The sequence below is a fragment of the Daphnia pulex genome, chromosome 7 (genome assembly GCF_021134715.1).
Source record: "Daphnia pulex isolate KAP4 chromosome 7, ASM2113471v1".
Lineage (NCBI taxonomy): Eukaryota > Metazoa > Arthropoda > Branchiopoda > Diplostraca > Daphniidae > Daphnia > Daphnia pulex.
This window is the reverse complement of record NC_060023.1, coordinates 8,048,903-8,069,439: the sequence shown is the minus strand read 5'-3', so window position 1 is coordinate 8,069,439 and position 20,537 is coordinate 8,048,903. Positions and strand designations below refer to the sequence as shown.

The following is a 20,537-nucleotide window of genomic DNA, read 5'->3' as shown; positions in this document are numbered from 1 at the left end:
TTCGGTTGATGGGGCCGAAATCGTCAATCACATTGAGATAATGATTGATTGCGATGTGGCGCATTACAACATGTTTGCCGACGACAAAGGACAATACTCCGGCAGCATGATAGTTGACTTTGTTCATCCATCGGACGCGAGGCGGGCCTATAAATTCTACGACGGTCTTTTGTTAGAAGAGAACAAAATACAAGTGGCTTATTTTATCAATGGCCAAAGATCGTATCAGAAGGAAGAGGAGCTGGTTCCTACAGCAACGGATGGCGTTTGTGTCGCCGATTTGATTGATGCGTCTCCAACCATCGACCACGCACCAATTGTAGCTGAAGTTTTGGCCGTCCACCAGCAAGAGACTTTGCCAGGAGCAACTACTGAAGACATACATCAGTCGACTCACTTGGATGATCCTGTCGTCGACAAGAACCTGGTGGAAGAATCTCTTTCGTGCGAGATCAACCCTATCCTGATGACGCGCAAGCAAAAGATAAACAAAAAAACAGCCAGACGGAAAAAGGCCAAGAAAAATAGAGAGGCAGCAGCGTCGTCGTCAGCCGAGTAAAAAAGAGGATTACGTGTAACGAAGGACTTCAATGGGAAAAAATCGTCAGAAAATCAGAAAAAAAACAACAACATAAAACTCACAAAATCTAAAAAAAAAAAAAAAAAAAAAAAAAACAAAACAAAAAAAAACAAAAAAAAACTACTCTTGATTTCATATCTTTCTTTCTCTATTCTTTTTCTTTTCCCCTTAATTATTTACCTTCATCTATTGTTTTTCTTCTTCATCTTTTTTCTCATCTTCTTCCTTCAGAATTGGGTCGGATATTGGTCGTTTCATCCGGCAAAACTTTAATTCGGCACCGAATTGATGTACCTTCGACATAAGGCAACTATATATTTCGACTGGTGCGAGAATACGTAGACACAGGGTATGCTAATGGTACTTCGACAATTAGTTTTTAAGGTTAGATTAAGTTAGTTTAAGATAGTTTTAAGTTAGGTTAGGTCGAAGTACATTAGCTACCTGTTGTCGAAATATTTTCGTACCATTGTGGAAATATAGTTGCTAGCTGTTGAAGGTGCGTCGAATTGGTGTCGAATTAAATTTTGTTAGGTGTACGTCAATATCACGACCCAATTTCTTTTCTATTTTTTCCCCTTTTTTCTCGTTATCTTTTTGTCCTTTGCTTCCTTCCTGTATTCTCCCCTCCCTCACCCCCAAAAAAATAATTCAAAAAAAATTCAAATTCAAAAAAAAAACTACTCTTGTTATTATATAATATGTTTCTGTCTTATTCTTTACCTTCCCCTTAATTATTTACCTTCATCTATTATGTTTTTCTTCTTCATCTTTATCGCCATATTCTTCTTTCAGAATTGGGTCGGATATTGGAAGTTTTATCTGACAAAACTTTAAATTCGACATCGATTTGATGTAACTTCAACATAAGGCAGCTGTATTTCGACTGGTGCGAGAATACGTAGACACAGTGTATGCCAAAGTACTTCGGCAATTCGTTTTTAAGATTAGGTTAAGTTAGTTAAGTTTAGGTTAGGTCGAAGTACATTAGCTACCTGTTGTCGAAATATTTTCGTACCATTGTGGAAATATAGTTGCTAGCTGTTGAAGTTGCGTCGAATTGGTGTCGAATTAAATTTTGTTAGGTGAACGTCAATATCACGACCCAATTTCTTTTCTATTTTTTCCCCTTTTTTCTCTTTTCTTCTCTTCCTTCGCTTCCTTCGTGTGAATGAATGGAGCGTGGATTTGAAGAATGTGTGCAAAATTGTGTGTGTGCCTGTTGATTTGAATGAATGTCTCAATAAAATATCTTCAACCAAAACGACACAAAAATCTTATGTGTTTTATTATTTAGCATAAGCAAGTAATACTCACTCATTAGTATTATTATTATCTAACATTTAACCTGTTATGAATTTTAATTAACAAAAGAATGTAAAAAAATCAATAATCACTAGAGTCTGGCGATTGGCAAACTATTTGATAGATATGTCCGAAAACAAGTTGTGTAAGAGTCCTGAACAAAATTGTGTCAAGTGTTGATTAATAATCTTTCGATTTTGCAAAGAATATTGTTTAGCGCTCATGACGATTCCAAGGTGAGGACAAAATTTTCCTTGTCAGTCGTTATTAATTGTTCCAATAATAAATCAAAGAGCTTAGAAAATAATGTTAAGGCGATGGCGAATATAGCGATGAATGATCAATTCTGACTAATTTTTTAAAAATCTTGGTTAATAAAACGTGTGCGCACAAACAAAATTATATCGCCTTTTCAGTAATCGAGTATTTTATTAGCACTAGCTTTGTTTTGGATTCATAAGATAAGTTGGTAGATTGCGTATTCGTCGAGAAAGAAGAAGCATTTGAGAAACAATTAGATTGTTGATTTCTTATTATTCAGGACCGTTGTCGCAGCGAGGAGTGGTTCGTAATAAAGAACAAAGTTCCTCCATGCGAAACGGTTCCAAAAAATGTTTCGTTGACGGGACATGACAGTGGCATGACTACGGTAAATGGAGTGAAAAGGGAACGATATAAGGAGCAGATCAAAATATTATTTTCCAACAGAGTTGAAATGCCGGGAATTAAATAGCAGTGGCCAGTGGCCAGCACTGTCCTTCAGGACAAACTCTAATGGCGGAGCATAATTCGGACGGGGAATTACGGGTGCATTGTTCAGTTCCGGTTTCAGAAAGTGAATCGAAATCGTCCCGTGTCCATTCATTTCCATGCCGTACGGTATTGGAACACGCCGCAGTTTCAGCGCGAAGCCGGCGCGAACTGTACCAAAGGATTCCACGGCTTAAATACCATTGGCACCACAGCAGGGATACAAAACGTACAAAACTATGACATACGATTTTACTTTTTATTATAACATCTACTTGTTATGTCGTTAATCTAATAAATCAACGGTAGGTTTTGGTGGCTTATGAATTTTACGTTACACCTTAACTGGGTTATTCAGAAAATTCAAGAAGTTTTCGCGTAATAATTTCCCCGAAAAATTTAATTTTGACAAATTATTTTGCAATTCAGTTGTAATCTGACCCGACAAAACATACTGAACATACTGAAAAGGACGTCCCATCAGATAGTAATGGTGAATTTACTACAGAAAATAATCTCTCGACTTTGGTGTTGTGACTTTTCACCACACCATTCGATTGGGTCAATCTTTCAACAACGAACGAAATAAGTATTTTTCCACCTAACTATAGTGCTCGTCACTCGTGAGATTAAGAGAGAAAAAAGTGACATCACACTTGCGTTTAAAATAATAATGTCTCGTCGTTTCCTACCTGTGTGCACTTGTAATCGATTTCCCCAAAATTATACTACCTAACATGATTGGTTGTATTGTAGACTATTAGGCGAAATTGTAGCTTGTAGGTGAGGTGAGATAGATACACTAACTTGTTCAGCAAAATCCAAAACAAACTGATGTCAGTGGCCTCTAACGTCGCGGCCGCGGTCGCGGCTTTTTGTCTGCAGTTTGTTTACGTTTGTTTGTCGCCATACGCCATTTGACATTTCGCGTGCACGTTAAAAGCAGACATTTTATTTTTCATGTTGAGTTACTTGATAGTTGATAATCTTGTCTGATTTTATTGGTTAACAGTGCAAATAATTTATTCTAATGAATAAATACTTCTAAAAATAATTTACTTCTAATGAAGTAAATTTTCACATTTTCCTTCGTGTTGAAGCCCACAAAAATGTTTTTCAAAAGAGAGAAAAGTAATAACAATTTTCTAAAAATATGGAATCAAGACTTCGCAGCTTTGAAATTTATATTTAGATGAAAAACATAATGCAATACATTCAAAGCAGATCGGTGCTAGAGGGAAACTCAAGCGCAGCAAGGGATCGGTTTAGTAAAAGTTAATTGAACTCGTAGGTACACACCGTTCGTAATTCTTTTCAGTGCCCTGTGACTACGCATACCGTTGCTGACAGCCTGTTTTCTAAGCGGACTACAGCTCGATTACATCTGATTTTCGAATCGCTTGGGGTGGGTGCTCTAAGGTATCAACTAACATTTGAAGCAAAACACGCCTTATTTCTATTAATTAAATTATTCGAACTATTTTTTCCATTTCCAAAACAATTTAAATAATCAACGAGGTTTTTAAATCGCTCAAGATCCTCCCGTAAAAATTCAACGAGACCAATATAACAGTGAAACTTAATTCTGAATAAAGGTTCTATTTTATAGTGCAGCTTAGTATACGTCAGTTTGACAGGCAAAACATGGAAAAGATACGAATGTCAGTGTCATCACTTTTTCCGAATCCAAAGGTCGTTGTTCAGCTCAAAGTAGGTGGCGCAATACGGCATGCCTTGACCATGACGTTTCCGTTCTTTTTCCCGATAACGCTCTTCAATCTGCGGATATTTTATAATGAAATGATTATTACATATTTAAAACATATTACAATAAAAGGATGCTTACAATTTTTTTGTGTTCAGCTGCACTTTGAAAATCCCCTGATATCAAATTTCGTCTCACGGGATACCACAATTTGTATGACTCTTCATCCGCCTGATCGGAAATGCGGCGGATTTTCTTTTCCAACAAATCACCTTCCGTTTGAAGGTCAATAGATTCTGACTGGCCGTTCACCCAGCACAGTTCCATAACACCACTCGTCCAATCACCGGATATACGGGCAGTGGTATTGCCAGATTGCCCTTTAATTTCAGCAGTAACTTGATGTGGTTTGCCGCCATAAAATGGTTTGGTTTGGAATACGATGCCAGCAGATAATTTCGATTCCGAACAGTTTATGTTGATCTTGCCACCAAACTCCAACCAGGGTTCGGAAAGAAAGGATCGCAAGTAAAGCATAGGAAATGTCATTTCGTATTTCTCTGTCTCTTGATCCTGTGACTGATTATGGGCCGGAAGTTCCAAAACCATGTCCCCACCAAGCGTCACTCCCACGTACATTCCCATGAATTTGGCTTTGATTGATAAATTTCCACTAATAGAAATACGTTGTTGTGGACACTCAAAGTGAAACGCGCTAACAGGAGGATTGTGTGAAACTTGTTCTGCCACAAATCTGAAGAGTAAAATTTCACCAGTGGCTTCTATTGGGACAAGAAAAAAAAAGTTAAGTAAAAAAAGAATAAAAGTCTAATTAAAAGAACTACCATCTTTCATATTCCAGATGCATTTGAAGATCTCTCCGTGCACAGGGTTAAAAGGCTTGCGGGCAGCTGTCATTTCCAATTGACAAGCGCGAATGCAACCCAAATACCACTGCACCACCATAGCCATCCTATGCTCTACGTCAGATTCTCTAGACATCCTAATTTCAATAAAAAAAAAATAAATTACAAAATGAATTATTGGTATTAATAAACCTAAGTTACTTTAGCAACAAATTTGGCTGACGAAATGCATCAGCAATAACTTGAAGAAGGGAACGAGGTTCACAGCAAAAGACGGGAAGATTCACTTTAGTAAGTTCTGTGCCCAGTTTTAACTGAGAAAGAAGCTTCAGAGTACGCCCTTTATACTCTTCATTTCCTGTTTCTTGGGCAATTGCTGAGAGAGATTCCTCGACAATAGGGACATACTCTGATTCATCATCTAAACTTGGAACTGAAGATGATTGTTCGTTCGTTTCCGACCAGTTTTGAGTGCCTACATCTGTAAATCAATTAACAGTTACTATCCATCAAATTCAATTTCAAATAAGCAGTTGTACCAGAGAGAGTTTTATCACTTAGGACAGAAACGGCACTTTCACTTCTCATTCTAAGAAAGAAAACAGCGTTCAGTTTAAAACAAATAAATGGGTTTGTTGAAGAAACTTACCTCGGAAAATCAGAGATTCTTTTGAAATCGGTGGATTTCTTTGAACTAGAATATCCAAGAAGGGGTGAGCTCCCAGTCGAGTTTGCTTTGATTGGCTACAAAAAATTATTTCAGATATTATGATAGATAATGTTGTTGGTTTGAATTGCACAATAAAGAAGATCTGCTTTAACTATTACCTTAGTGGGCTGCTGCTGTTGATAGTGGAGGATTGCCAAGCATTGCTCCAGACACAGCAAAGTTGCTTGAGAAGTAGCTTTCATTATAAGTATCTCTGTGTCGGTGCAAGTTGTAGTTGGTCCTGAAGTTGGTAAACTCTCAATATCATGGACTAATCGTTGATGTTCGCATTCCACACGGCGTAAATAATCACGGACACCACTAAATGCATCCAGGACTGTTAAGTTGCATGACAGCATTTTCTGCGAAGGTCCAGGATTGTGTGGGCTAACAGATACAGCAGAGGTTGTTGAAAGATTACTACTGCTGAGTTGAGAATGATCCCGAAACAATGGTGGGTTGCTCTGCAAAGTTTTTTTTTGCTTTACTAATACTGAAATTCAAATCACTCAAAAAACAGCCTGGCTTACCTCAGCCAGAACTTGTGTGTGAGCCTGTGCCACAACACGAAGTCTATTTATCCAGTACTGTCTCTCCTTCGCATCAGTAGCTCTTAATTTGAATGAGTTTTCATTTGCAGCATTAACAGAAAAAGTGTATGAATCTTCTTCACTCGGGACAACAATTGCTCCTGCCAAATGTAGAGAAGCTCTTGGTCGCTGCTTTCTCTCACTTTCAGACTGAACATGTGTATACAAAGCATATTTAGTCAAACATTCAAGACGTATAATTTTGAATATTACCATAAAGTACTCCAGCATTCCCGTGCGTGGGTCCAAAACAAACCAGCGATTTTGCCAACCTTTCATCATGTTGGTATACTTCAAAAGTTGGCCCTCCGAAATTTGTCGTAACGAAATCCCAACATTGTTTTCCTGTTTTGAAAATACTGTGATAATTTCTCCAGACAAAAATGTTTTTAAAACTAACCTTGGATTTTGACATTTTGGCACTCCTTATTTTCAACCAGTAAGTTTCATCGATGACACAAGTGACACAACTCCTTTGACTTCCAACTCCCAACTCCCAAGTCCAAGAGTAGGCTACTAAAAATATTTCGTCGGCTGTTTTCTCAGCCACCTTTCCCACCGATCGCATCGACTCGCCCTTGTACCACTTGTCATGCCTCTGGTGGTCAATTTTGAAATACTATTGCACGACGATTCGTAGCCGAAACGGTTAAGAGTTTAAGACACGGAATTTAAAAAAAAAATTGATTGCATGAGTTTATGATGAATAAGTAACTAGTAAGTATTGTTTCACTTTCTTACAGTCTTACTGCTCATTTAGGCGGGAAAAGAAAATAATTATGTTTACAAAGCCAACCTTTTCCTCAAAATAGCGAACGGAATACAGGGAATATCTCATTGGCGCCGCGTATGGTGCATTGCAGGTTGCAGCCTAGGAGGAGCTCACCTCGCTATGTATGATTACGTATAATATTGTAGATGTGCCAAAAAAAAGGGTAATTAATTCGATAGTAGGGATCAACTTACTGAATCATTTTGAAATTGCAAAGGAAAAGCTGCTGTTTGTACTGATTAGGCTATAATTTTAACGTTTAAAGAGAAAAATAATTCTAATCGAACTTCACCAACCCTTCCGCCGTCAAGAGGGCCAATAAGAAATTGACATTCAATCATGGCTTTTCTCTTCTAGCCAAAATCAATATACGTCTCATTTGAATACTCAATTCCATTTTCCGTAGCATTTAACCAGCAGTAAATCTTCCGCTTCCTTTCTATTGAGCTATTCTGCACCCTTCGCCCTTATACAACCGACCGAATCCCGCTCCTCCTTTTTGCTTTATGCACACTTCAGCAGCTGTTATACCGTGTGCTTTCTCGCCGTAACTCTATTACGGTTCTTTGACAAATTTTAGTACATTGATCGCGAACATTACAAAACGAATAACGCAGTTTGCATGTTTTATTCTTATATCATCACGTGAAATAACTTGAAATTTGTGGATTATAATTGAGAGCTTTGATTGCAACCACCATGATACAACAACGTACCACGAATTATATCCTTTGTCACAATCGTAATGGTGACGATCCAATAAGTGAGGAATTCCATGTATTCAAGATTGTCCTCTGAATCTCTTTAGTCTTTCCCTGAATCAATTTGGGGTTGCCTCTGGGCCAAGCTGCATCAACGTTGGTTGTCTTTTCCTAGCTGTTTGATTTCTTCACTTAGAACTAATAGAAATGATTTAGAGTCCTTTTTAGTAAGTTGTATCTTTTTTGCTCTTCTTATTTCTCTTATTGTATCAGTCTACTGGTAGTGTTGTACCCAATTAGTGTTCTTAGTGGTAGTGTGTTTCGCACAAAAAAATTATCTTATCGTGTTAGATTGAAATTGTGAAAAGACTTTATTGAACGATGGCATCAGTAAAAGAAATCAAAGAAGGATTACTTTCTATTTCATGGTATATCGAAGCATTGCCGAACGAACTAAATTATTACAGAAATCATAACCGGGGTCAAAGTTTTGAAATCAAACGTACTTCGGTAAACGTTTCAACATTGGTGGATGTTGTTGATTCTTTCGAACTCATTTGCAAAATGGAAGGACATCAAATAGTTCTTGAAATAGAATCTGAATCCCCTATTGGTGGAAAGCAGACGAAGCAATTTGAATTGAAAACCATACAAATTCATGCGACCAAAGATCGCGTGCAGCAAAAGATGACTTATGCTCAATCCAAATGGAGAGCGAAGTGGAACGTATTCCTAAATTACGGATTTCAACAGAGCACCACGCAAAATCGTTGCAATTCCTGCGGGAGAGAAAGTTCAATGGGTTTTGATATTCTCATTGATTTAACCCCAGATTTTGTGATTTCTCCAAAAAAAGGATCAAAGCATGTCCTTGATCACTTGTTAAATCTGTGGAATACCAAGACTTTGTCTGATGTCACTTTTAGTTGCAAGAACTATAACATCAAAGCTCACACCCTAATCCTCGCTTCCGGAAGTCCCGTATTGGCAGCAATGTTTCAACACAACTTTCGAGAAAACCAAGAAAAAGTGGTCGAAATCAAAGACATCGATCCCGAGATTTTCGAAGAACTTCTTTGTTACATTTACACTGGAAATTTCAACAGCGGAAGAAACGTGAATGTTGCTGAATTGCTAGTTGCAGCAGACAAATATGCGGTTGAGACATTAAAAGAAGAGTGCGCTCTTATTTTATCCCGGAAGTTGAAGGTAGAAAACGCGGCACATTACCTGGTGCTGGCACATCTCTATAATTCACCAAAACTTCGCGAAGCCTCATTAGATTTCATCTCTAAGAACGCAAAAGCTATCTGTTCACGCAAGGATTGGATGGAAATTACCAAGAACTATCCAGAACTTAGCTTCCAGGCCACGCAGCTTATCATTGGTCTTCTATAGTTTTTTTCCACATTGATGAAACTTGGGAAACAAACTGAAGGCATCAGAAAAAATTTTACATTTTGAAATATAGTGACTCATCATCAGTATGACTCATCAGTCATCACTAGTGAAGTCCCAGAGTAACTAGCTAATGATTTTTTATCAAATCATGTGTAGCCTACCATTGACCGACCCACCATCCATCGTATACGTTTCTTGCGTTTCTTGTGTACCACTTAGTAGCCATGCCTGTGGTGGCCAATTTTCAAAAGATAATACACGGCACAAACCGCAATTTTTTTATTATTTTTCTTTCATCAATAAATTGAGCGTGGGTTTTAAAATGAATAATAAGCCTACTGTTTCACTTTGCTTATATTAAAGACAGACGCAAAGAAATTATATTTAGATCCAACCGCCAAGATGGCCAATAATGAAAAAATTAATAAAAATTAACAATTGCTGATCGTCTTGACAAATCAAGTTACCTACCGCCGAATAAGTTTAAGTTTATATTTTGTGTACGAGTTTTGATGGCTTGCCTTACATCGGAAATTCATTTCTTTTTACATCGTCCTGGACGTTCCTGGAATTATTTCAGATGCTTAATTATAGCTACTATATATAACCCGCAGTATTGTATCAATGAATTTTTCCGCTTCCTTTCCAGTGAGCTATTTCGCAATTTCTTTTCCACTCGTCCAATAATCTGTCCCATTCCCTCCAGTCTTTACTGCTTTCTAAAAAAGCACCTTAAGATCGAGCCATTATAAATACTGTGTGCTTCCTCCTTCTCAACGTTGATCTGTATTTCGTAAATTTAATTGACATCGCATCAGTGTAGAAACTGCTAAAAACGAAAATCGTTGGAAAGACGATCCATCAGTTGAAGAAAAAAGAGATTCTTATCTCAATATATCAGATTGCTTAACTATCTATATAGTCTTATGCGGTCCTATGTGCTCCGACAAAATCTAGATTAAACAACGAGCGAAAGAAAAAAAAATTCTTTATAGATATGTTATCTGTGTGTCGGATAATGCTTTATGTCTTAAAAGGAGTGCCATACTGGCATACACTGCTTGTCCCGATGACAGCATTTGTTTAATGGTCACGAATAAGTCAAAGTGTTTCACTTGTTCGCTACAGTTATTCCTCAACTTGCATTAGAGTGTTTTGCTTAACAAAATTACTTTTATTAAACTGTTTAATAAGATTTAATAAAGAGATGGTATCATCAGCCCAAAAAATCAAAGAAGGATTAATCCATATTTCATGGGATGCTCCACTTACCATACAGCAGACAGGACTTCTCGCACTTTTTAAAGCACCAACGCATCAATCTACACAGGTAGACGTTTCAAAACTAACGGATGTCGTTAATTCTTTCCTACTTACTTGCACAATGGATGAGCAACAAATAATTCTTGAAATAGAAACCGTCATTGCTGGAAACCAGAAAAAACCATTTGACTTTGAAACCATACTAATCCATGCGAGCAAAGATCGCAAAGATCGCTTGCAACAGAAGATGACTTTAAACCAATCGAAATGGTCAGCGACGTGGAACGTAACAAAAAATTTCGTTTTTCAGCAGTTAGTAACGCAAACTCGTTGCAATTCCTGCGGAAGAGAAAGCCCACGTCTACTTTGTTTTGATATTTTCATTGATTTTACCCCAGATTCTGTGATTTCTGTGAAAAAAGGATCAAGGCACGTTCTTGATCACTTGTTAAATTTGTGGAATACCAAAACTTTGTCTGATGTCACTTTCAATTGCAAGAACAAAAACATTAAAGCTCACACTCTAATCCTCGCTTCCGGGAGTCCCGTATTAGCAGCAATGTTTCAGCACAATTTTAGAGAAAACCAAGAAAAAGTAGTCGAAATCAAAGATATCAACCCCGAGGTTTTCGAAGAGCTTCTTTGTTACATTTACAATGGAAATTTCAACAGCGGAAGAAACGTGGATGCTGCTGAATTGTTGGTTGCAGCAGACAAATATGCGGTTGAGGCATTAAAGGAAGAGTGCGCTCTTGTTTTATCCCGGGAGTTGAAGGTAGAAAACGCGGCACAGTATCTGGTGCTGGCACATCTTCATGATTCACCAAAACTTCACGAAGCATCATTAGATTTCATCTCTAAGAACGCAAAAGCTATCTGTTCAAGCAAGGATTGGATGGAAATAACCAAGAACTATCCAGAACTTTGCTTCCAGGCCACGCAGCTTATCCTTGGCCTTCTATAGCATTTTCCACGTTGATATAACTTGCGGAACCAACTGAACGTGAACGCATATCCGAAGTATTTGTTATAATTTGAATTATAAAGTAATATAGCATGACTCAAGTGATATAGCCAAAGTCAAGTCCCATGGTACGCTACTATGATTTCGTCGGCTTTTATCAAATCATAGCCTTATTATCGACCGACACAACACCCATGGTCACAAGTTTCTTACTGTACCTTCATGCCATGCCTCTGATGACCAATTTTTAAAAGATAATAGCCTACACGGCGCAAACCGCATTTTTATTTGTTTATTTTTGTTTTGTTAACAATAGATTGCGTTGCATGAGATTATAATGTATAATTAAGTAAGTACGTTTCACTTTGCTTTGATAGGCCAGAAGCGAAGAATGTTTATTAAAATCCAACTGATGTCAGAAAAAACCAAATGAATACATATCTAATTGATACTGATGTGCATTGGTGTATTGCAGCATCCTATAGGAGGAGCTCACGCTAATTTCATCAATCTTATAAGTTCTTATTATATCTTAATTTTAGTACTAACGTATATTAACTATCGAGAAACGGAACTGTAATCAAATTTCCTTGATATCAACGCGAGTATCAACGGGCGCTACTGCCATATCAGTTAATATGTTGAGCCTGATTTTGGTGGTTTTTCTATGTCATAACGTTTCTACATCCAATCCAATTAATCTGGCGTTAGCCTTGGGAACGAGACAACGACAGAGCTCGGTGCGGTGTAACCGACCCTCTGGACACAGCCTTAATGACTAGAAAGTAGAAAGCCCACGAACCAATTTGAATGGGAAACTATACTGATTTTTGCGACCAAAGATCACGTACAACAAATGATGACTTACAATCAATCAAAATGGAGCGCGAATTGGGTCGTATCCACAAATTCTGGGAATTTCGGATGTATACGTTTCCCCAGGCAGATACGTTGCAATTACTGTGGGAAATCATGCTCACTTGGTTTAGATATTCTCATTGATTCAAATCCTGAATCCGTGATTTCTATAAAAAAAAAGGATCCAACCATGTCCTTGATCACTTGTTAAATCTGTGGAATACTAAAACTTTGTTTGATGTAACTTTGAATTGCAAGAACAAAAACATTAAAGCTCACACCCTGATCCTGGCTTCCGGAATTATTAGCAGTAGAAGTATTAGCAGCAATATTTCAAACAATTCTAGAAAAACTAAATTTTTCTCTTCTTCTTCCTCTTCGATCCCACATGATGGCGCTGATCAGGTGCAGCCCTTTAACTGGCCCGATAAGCGGGTGGCCTGATAACTGGACCGCCATTGTATTACATCAATTTACTGGCAGAGTTGTTCCAGTAGCTGGTGGCGTTAGTGTGTTTTGCAATTCGCACCAAAGAATCGCCTAACCCTATATGAGATTAACATTGTAAAAGGACTTCATTAAAAATATGGCATCAGCCAGCAAAATCAAAGAAGGATTACTTCATATCATTTGGGATGCCACATACACGCCATCAGATGACTTTCACGGATTCCACAAAGTGGGTCAAAATACTGGAAAGACTGGAAATCCTACTCAAACCCAGGTAAACGTTTCAACTCTGACGGATGTCGTTGATTCTTTTATACTCACTTGCAAAACGGAAGGACAGCAAATAGTTCTTGAAATTGAAATTCTGTCCCGTATTGGAAAAAATCACACGAAACAAATTGATTTGGAAACTATACTGATTCATGCGACTAAAGATCGCGAACAACAAAAGATGACTTTGAATCAATCAAAACTGACAGCGATGTGGGACGCGTCCATAATTTTCGGATGTAGACGTTGCATCACGCCAATTCGTTGCAATTACTGCGGAAAAGAGAACCCACTTATTTTTCATATTCTCATTGATTTAACCCCAAATTCTGTGATTTCTTCAAAAAATGGAACACAGCATGTCCTTGATCACTTGTTAACTCTGTGGAATACCAAAACTTTGTCTGATGTCACTTTTAATTGCCAAGGAAAATCCATCAAAGCTCACACCCTAATCCTCGCTTCCGGGAGTCCCGTATTGGCGGCAATGTTTCAACTCAACTTAAGAGAAAACCAAGAAAAAGTGGTCGAAATCAATGACATCAACCCCGAGGTTTTCGAAGAGCTTCTTTGTTACATTTACACTGGAAATTTCAACAGCGGAAGAAACGTGGATGCTGCTGAATTGTTTGTCGCGGCAGACAAATATTCGGTTGAGACATTAAAAGAAGAATGCGCTCTTGTTTTATCCCGGAAGCTGAAGGTAGGAAACGCGGCACAGTACCTGGTGTTGTCCTATGACCACTATTCACCAAAACTTTACGAAGCTTCAATAGATTTCATCACAAAAAACGCAAAAGCCGTTTGTTCACGTAAGGATTGGATGACAATTATTAAGAACTATCCAGAAATTTGCTTCCAAGTAACGCAACTTATGCTTAGTGTATAGCACTTTCCACATTGACAATGTTGACGAATCAATCGAACACGGCACCACACAGCACCCAAAGATTATTTTAACATTTGGTAAATTGATTTAGCATGTATAGCAGCAAAGTCGGGTATGGTAGGCTATACTACTATACTACTGTAACACCAATTGCTATTTTAATGGTGTTTCAAATACAATAAATATTACTATTCAAATACTATTTCATTCTAAATATTTTAAATTAAATATGAAGCCGTGATTACCTTTTCGTTATTAGTACACATTTCTAGGCTTGAAACAAAGTCTACTACGAATGATACGTGGTGTTAAAAGAATGGCAAAATGCGGCAAAATGCTTGCTTCAGTCTTGCTGGCTTTTATCTGTATAGCAAATAATGTAGCAATGTAGCAATAACCTGGATAGCAGCACGATATCATTATCTGTTATCTGAGATCGTATCTTACTGTCTGTTTACATTAGATAAGATCGATGCCTATTAAGATCAGAAGCACAAAAAAAACAATTCTTCTATAAACTTCCCGAAATTGGTTTAATCGATAATTAATTAACAGACGTAGGCTACGCTTTTGTAAATTTTAGTGGTTCAAATACTTTTTAACGGACAAGCGAAATTGATGAATCTAGAATTGTTTATGATTTATAAAGAAAAAAATATCATGTGCTTACTTGAAACTCTAAATGTTATTTTTTTATAGTATCGGGGAAAAAATTATCCGATTTGTCAAGAAGCTCAAATACATTGCAATTATCCGATCAGATTTCAGTTCCAGTAAAAAAAAAATGGGGAAAGGTGCGTAAAACAAAACAAGGGTAGAGACCTCTTTCATAAAGAAGTAAAAATAATGACGACTGTGCGACCAGAGGAGTGGTCCGATCAGTAACAAAAGGAGATTTACACAAGACAGGCGTATCCTGCGACGGCCTGAAGCGTATCCTGACATTACGGTGAAGCGTATAAACCTGAACGCTAACCGAAGCTCCGACCGGAAGAGTGTAGTCGCCCAGTTGAACTTGTTCGCTGATTTGTCGATGAAAATTGGCGACGCTAGGGTAACGACGGATGGAATCTTTCATGTAACACTCCATATATTTCAAATTAGGCAAAATGTCGGTTTGATTCGCCGAAATATTCCAGGAGTTCTTCATAGACGCGTTCCTGAAATGAGATTTATAAACAAGTTACGGCAACTGATTATAGAAGAATCTGAAATCTTTAGTAGCACCTGATGCTCTTCCGAATGAGTTGCCATACAATAAAGAAACCAAGTCAGAGCAACCGACGTGGTATCATGACCCTTTTAGATGGAAGTAACGCAATTAACTTTCGAAGAAAAATCTTTAATTTTAAGAGAAGTCAAAAATTGCCGCATTCATAAAAGTGTTGACTTGGCTCTGTATGTACTGATTCGCTCAACTCCGTTTCTCGTTTAGCGGTTTCCAACAACAAATCGAAAAAAGGTTTTCTCTTCCCTGCGATTTATCGAACAAACAAATCTTAAAATTGATGAGCAATTTCTTGGATGGCATTTTACTTACGAGCGCTCATTTTCGACTCATCAGATTTCGTCAACCGGATCGATTTCGTCATCAGATTTGGTATTTTCGATTTGTTGTTTTCTATCTCGTAGCACCTGTAAAATGAAACGTCGAATTTAATTTTATAAGCCATTAAGGACGGAATATAAAATCTGCCTCGCGTCATTTCTTCTCCTCTATGCATGTGTTTGAACAATTTAAAGAATTGATTTAATATTCGTTACAAGTTTAGCCACAGTTACCAATCAATCGATTTGATGTACTCCGAAACCGACTCGGTTTGCGTATTGACTTTATTCACTTTAATACCCATGGCAGCCTCTATAATTAGACATATTGGAGAATATTTGAAAAATATTCAGTTAAGTTGGGTTAGCTACGAAATTATAGAAGCCGAGAACATCACACAAAGTAAAGGTATGATTCACAATAGAACAACAAATAGAAAACACCTGTTTGAAAAAAGAAAAAAAAATCATTACCGGATATGATATCTAAGGTGCAGCGTGATATCATAGGAAAAATGTCGATTTCCTCGCTGTCCGTTAGCCGGTTGATAATCTGCTCTGCTATGCGTTGACATCAGCATTTCTATGGAAAACTTCAAAAAAATCTCCCAAAATCTGAAAGTGAAACGCTGGTGTCAGCAGCCGGCGGTCCTTTTTCCATTTGTCACCTTTAAAATGGATTTGCGTTATTTTTATTATTTATCTCCCTTAATGTAATTGAATTTACCAGATATTGATAATAACAAGCCATTGCCAAGCCAAGGTTCCATATAAATAGCATGTAGTAGCTGCTCTTGTCGATATTCTTCTGGCTTGTAAGCACGCTAAATTTGAATAATTTAAAAAAATATGTAATCCTTATCGAATAATAAATGAAAAGAAAATATTTTTATACTTTTATGTATTGGGGGGATGAAATCGCAACGATGGCAGACCCTTGATATTAAAGGTGTGTTACCTGAACCATCTCGAGGAATTCGAACACATTTCCAAAGAATGGAACTTTAGGCGGCCAAGGAATGCGGTCGATTTGACGAACAAAAGAGGAGCACTCTCATAGCCAATACCAGATGATCAAAACAACGAAGATTAGCGACGTCAGTGTCACAAATTCTAGCATTACCACTGGCAAAGTACAACACACGAGAAAAACTGCGAACCACTAGGCGACTAGATATAAGCTTTTTAGCTATTAGAAAGTAAATACATCCGGCCACTTGATACCTGAGTACACCTGCTTCGACCTTCGTTTTGTACACGAACGAACTAAAAAGTAAAAACACAACAAAGGTGTTGTCATATTTTTGAAAGGAAACGAAAAATTATTTGTATACCATCTATCGGTCGAGTTACAGGCTCGATCAAACACAAACTATAGTGTGGAAATTCCGGGAAATTCAAAATGAGACCAAGTTTATGTTTGATTTATGCGTGGTTTTTATTCAGCTGAATGAAACTGCAGTAGGATAAGGAAGTAAGTCAGCGTTGATCCTATAAGCTGCAGTGAAGAAGAAACTCAAATTTAAAATTTTATTTGCGATTTTTAATCACTAAAGCTCTTTACCGATGGAAAAAATATGTTTTCCCACAGCAAAGAAACCGAATGCGTTGATGTGGGGTCTCATGTGCGTCAGCTACTCAGCGAATAAGGACACCTGATTAAAGTAAAGTTAAAGTACTGGCTCATATTCATAGATCACAAAAACTTCGGGAAGCATCATTATTTTTCATCTCAAAGAACGCTAAAGCTATTTGTTCAAGCAACGATTGGATGGAAATTACCAAGAACTATCCAGAACTTAGCTTCCAAGCCGTACAGCTTATCATTGGCCTTCTATAGCATTTTTCACATTTGAAAATTTGCGGATTAAGCTAGACTGCTAGACGCATTCGAAGAATTTGTTATGCGATATAACATGACTCATCCCAAGTCAAGTCCCGGAGTGAGCTACTAACGATTTCGTCGGCTTTCATCAAATAACAGCCCTTAACATTGAATCGACCACCCAGCACCACCCATCGCCAAATTTTGTTGTACCACTTAGTGTCCTGCCTCTCTGGTGGTCAACCTTTACATGATAAATAATACACGGTTTAAAACCACATTTTTATTTATTTTTAAAAATCAATAGATATGCGCGGTTTTTTCTAAATGACTACGTAAATATAATAAGTATTAAGTAGTACTGTTTCACTTTGCTTAGAAATATGCTAAGGCCAGAATCAAAGAAATTCCATTAAGATGCTATTCAAAAGGGCCAATAAGAAATGAATAGAAATTAACAAACGTTCTTGTCATCAACATACTTACCTCTTATAACCTTATAACTATATGTTCTATTAGTTAATATTTTGCTTGTACACGTAAAACACTTTAGCATATGGATCAAGAACTTCGGTTGCAAAACCTCATTCCTATTTCCATCAATTCATTAAAAATGCCATGTATTAGACATGCTTAAAAAACTTTTTAATACAACTCGGAATGCATTCAATCTAGAAACTAATGTTATGCGGTCTTATGTGCCCCAAAAAAATCTAGATTACACGTGCGAAAGAAAACATACTATAGATATGTTATCTGTGTGGGATTCTTCCTTATGTTTTAAAAGGTGTGCCATACTCTGCTTATCCCAATGACAGAGTTTCTTTAATAGTCACGAATTAGTCGAAGTGTTTCACTTGTTCGCTACGGTTATTCCTTAACTTGCATTAGAGGGAAATTCTCAAAAAATCACCTTTATAAGTCTGTGTTATAAGCAAGATTTCATAAAGAGATGGCATCTTCAGCCCGAAAAATCAAGGAAGGATTACTTCATATTTCATGGGATGCTCCACTTAACATACAGCAGGCAAACACATTGGGTGCATTTAGCTTTTCCGCACCAACGCATCAAGCTACCAAAAATTCTACTCAAACACGGGTAGACGTTTCAAAACTAACGGATGTCGTTAGTTCTTTCCTAATTACATGCAAAATGGATGGAATACAAATAGTGCTTGAAATAGAAACCGTTTTTGCTGGAAACCAGACAAAACCATTTGACTTTGAAACCATACTAATCCATGCGAGCAAAGATCGCAAAGATCGCTTGCAACAGAAGATGACTTTAAACCAATCGAAATGGTCAGCGACGTGGAACGTAATCAAAAATTCCGGATTTCAACAGTTAACCACGCAAAATCGTTGCATTTCCTGTGGGAGAGAAAGCCCACTTTGTTTTGATATTCATATTGATTTTACCCCAGCAGATTCTGTGATTTCTGTGAAAAAAGGATCAAGGCACGTTCTTGATCACTTATTAAATCTATGGAATACCAAAACTTTGTCTGATGTCACTTTTAAATGCAAGAATAATAACATCAAAGCTCACACCCTAATCCTCGCTTCCGGAAGTCCCGTATTGGCAGCAATGTTTCAGCACAATTTTAGAGAAAACCAAGAAAAAGTGGTTGAAATCAAAGATATTAACCCCGAGGTTTTTGAAGAGCTTCTTTGTTACATTTACACTTGAAATTTCAACAGCGGAAGAAACGTGGATGCTGCTGAATTGTTGGTTGCAGCAGACAAATATGCGGTTGAGACATTAAAGGAAGAGTGCGCTCTTGTTTTATCCCGCAAATTGACGATAGAAAACGCGGCACAGTACCTGGTGCTGGCTCATCTCCATAGTTCACAAAAACTTCGCGAAGCCTCATTGAATTTCATCTCAAAGAACGCAAAAGCTATTTGTTCACGCAAGGATTGGATGGAAATTATCAAGAACTATCCAGAACTTTGCTTCCAAGCTACGCAGCTTATTCTTGGTCTATAGCATCTTTCACATTAATAACGTACGGGATCAACGGAACACACCCGAATACTTTTTAATTATGTTGGTAAATTGATAGAGGATCCCATCTGCGAGTGTCAATGCCCGGCAGAAATCGTCGATCAAGTTTGCGACCGTTGATCAAGTTCCCGGAATCATCAAGTATACAACGTATCATCGAGTAACTGCGATCGCGGGGCCTGTGAATCAAGTGTTTCTGCCAGGACATTTGGCTTGCCATAGCTGGATGCTGCAGCAAAGAAGAACATGCAACTACTAATACTGTAACACCAATTGCGTTTTTACTATTTCAGTGGTGATTAGACTGATTACAATGCTATTCAAATATTATTTCATTAATTTTTTTTTAAATTCATTATGATGCTATGATTTTCATGCCATAATAAAACCTAATAAAATACCTAATAACCTAATAACATAATAAAACCATGTTATTAAAAAGATGACAAAACGCAAAACGCTTGCGTGTTGATGTCTTGCTGTAGATGATAGCGGAAGATAGTATAGCTACAATGTTGATAAAGTACCACATTAATAGCGCGGTTATCTGACTGCTGAAATTGACAGTCTGATTAGGAATAGATAAGATCGACGTATAGTCAATAAGCATAAACAATCGGCTCTCTAGTAGTATACAGCCTTCGATATTGGTTTAATAAATTATAATGTAAAGGACTTGATGTTTTGTACATTCCTAGTGTTTCAGGAAGACTTTTTAACGGAAAAGCGAAATTGATAATTCTAGAATCGATTATGATTAATTAAGGAAATGAATACTGGTTGTATGTTTTTATTGTATCGGAGAAAAAATTATCCGATTTGTCAAGAAGCTTAAATACATTACAGATTACAATTATCCGGAGATTTCAGTTCCAGTAAAATGAAAGGGGAAAGGTGCGTAAAACAAAACAAGGGTAGAGACGTCTTTCATAAAGAAGGAAAAATAATGGCGACTGTGCGATCCAAGGAGTGGTCCGATCCACCAGTGACAAGAGGAGATTTACACGAGACAGACGTATCCTGCGAAGGCCTTCGTTTTTCAGTTATTCCTAATTTTGACACTCTTATTATAGTTGTAAAAAG

At 37.4% G+C, this 20,537-nt stretch overlaps 4 protein-coding genes and 1 pseudogene across 4 annotated transcripts; 3 read left to right on the top strand and 2 right to left on the bottom strand.

The window, feature by feature from the left end:
- Positions 1-3,804: 3,804 nt before the first annotated feature.
- Positions 3,805-7,092, bottom strand: LOC124197403 (oxysterol-binding protein-related protein 11-like). Its single transcript, XM_046592850.1, has 10 exons — positions 6,906-7,092; positions 6,719-6,850; positions 6,446-6,655; positions 6,035-6,379; positions 5,856-5,950; positions 5,746-5,795; positions 5,408-5,687; positions 5,186-5,343; positions 4,482-5,122; positions 3,805-4,414 (listed from the first exon to the last, which is right to left on the bottom strand). The coding sequence occupies exons 1-10, from the start codon at positions 7,071-7,073 to the stop codon at positions 4,307-4,309; spliced, it is 2,187 nt and encodes a 728-aa protein (XP_046448806.1). The 5' UTR covers positions 7,074-7,092; the 3' UTR covers positions 3,805-4,306.
- A 1,450-nt stretch (positions 7,093-8,542) lies between these two features.
- On the top strand, positions 8,543-9,376 carry LOC124198406 (speckle-type POZ protein B-like). The gene has a single exon (XM_046594236.1). The coding sequence runs from the start codon at positions 8,543-8,545 to the stop codon at positions 9,374-9,376; it is 834 nt and encodes a 277-aa protein (XP_046450192.1).
- A 1,387-nt stretch (positions 9,377-10,763) lies between these two features.
- Positions 10,764-11,606, top strand: LOC124198405 (speckle-type POZ protein-like). The gene has a single exon (XM_046594234.1). The coding sequence runs from the start codon at positions 10,764-10,766 to the stop codon at positions 11,604-11,606; it is 843 nt and encodes a 280-aa protein (XP_046450190.1).
- Positions 11,607-12,929: 1,323 nt separating this feature from the next.
- Positions 12,930-14,264, top strand: LOC124198191 (TD and POZ domain-containing protein 1-like). Its single transcript, XM_046593902.1, has one exon. It carries the CDS (start codon positions 13,051-13,053, stop codon positions 14,071-14,073), a length of 1,023 nt encoding a protein of 340 aa, XP_046449858.1. The 5' UTR covers positions 12,930-13,050; the 3' UTR covers positions 14,074-14,264.
- Positions 14,265-14,786: 522 nt separating this feature from the next.
- Positions 14,787-16,911, bottom strand: LOC124198190 (annotated as a pseudogene).
- Positions 16,912-20,537: the final 3,626 nt, after the last annotated feature.

Excerpts from the sequence above, each read along its gene's own strand:
- LOC124197403 (XM_046592850.1), bottom strand. The coding sequence starts at position 7,073 with ATGCGATCGGTGGGAAAGGTGGCTGAGAAAACAGCCGACGAAATATTT. Across the intron at positions 6,380-6,445 it reads ACACACAAGTTCTGGCTGAG|AGCAACCCACCATTGTTTCG; the intron begins GTAAGCCAGGCT and ends AAAACTTTGCAG. Across the intron at positions 5,344-5,407 it reads CAGCCAAATTTGTTGCTAAA|GATGTCTAGAGAATCTGACG; the intron begins GTAACTTAGGTT and ends TATTGAAATTAG.
- LOC124198405 (XM_046594234.1), top strand. The coding sequence starts at position 10,764 with ATGGATGAGCAACAAATAATTCTTGAAATAGAAACCGTCATTGCTGGA.
- LOC124198191 (XM_046593902.1), top strand. The coding sequence starts at position 13,051 with ATGGCATCAGCCAGCAAAATCAAAGAAGGATTACTTCATATCATTTGG.
- LOC124198406 (XM_046594236.1), top strand. The coding sequence starts at position 8,543 with ATGGAAGGACATCAAATAGTTCTTGAAATAGAATCTGAATCCCCTATT.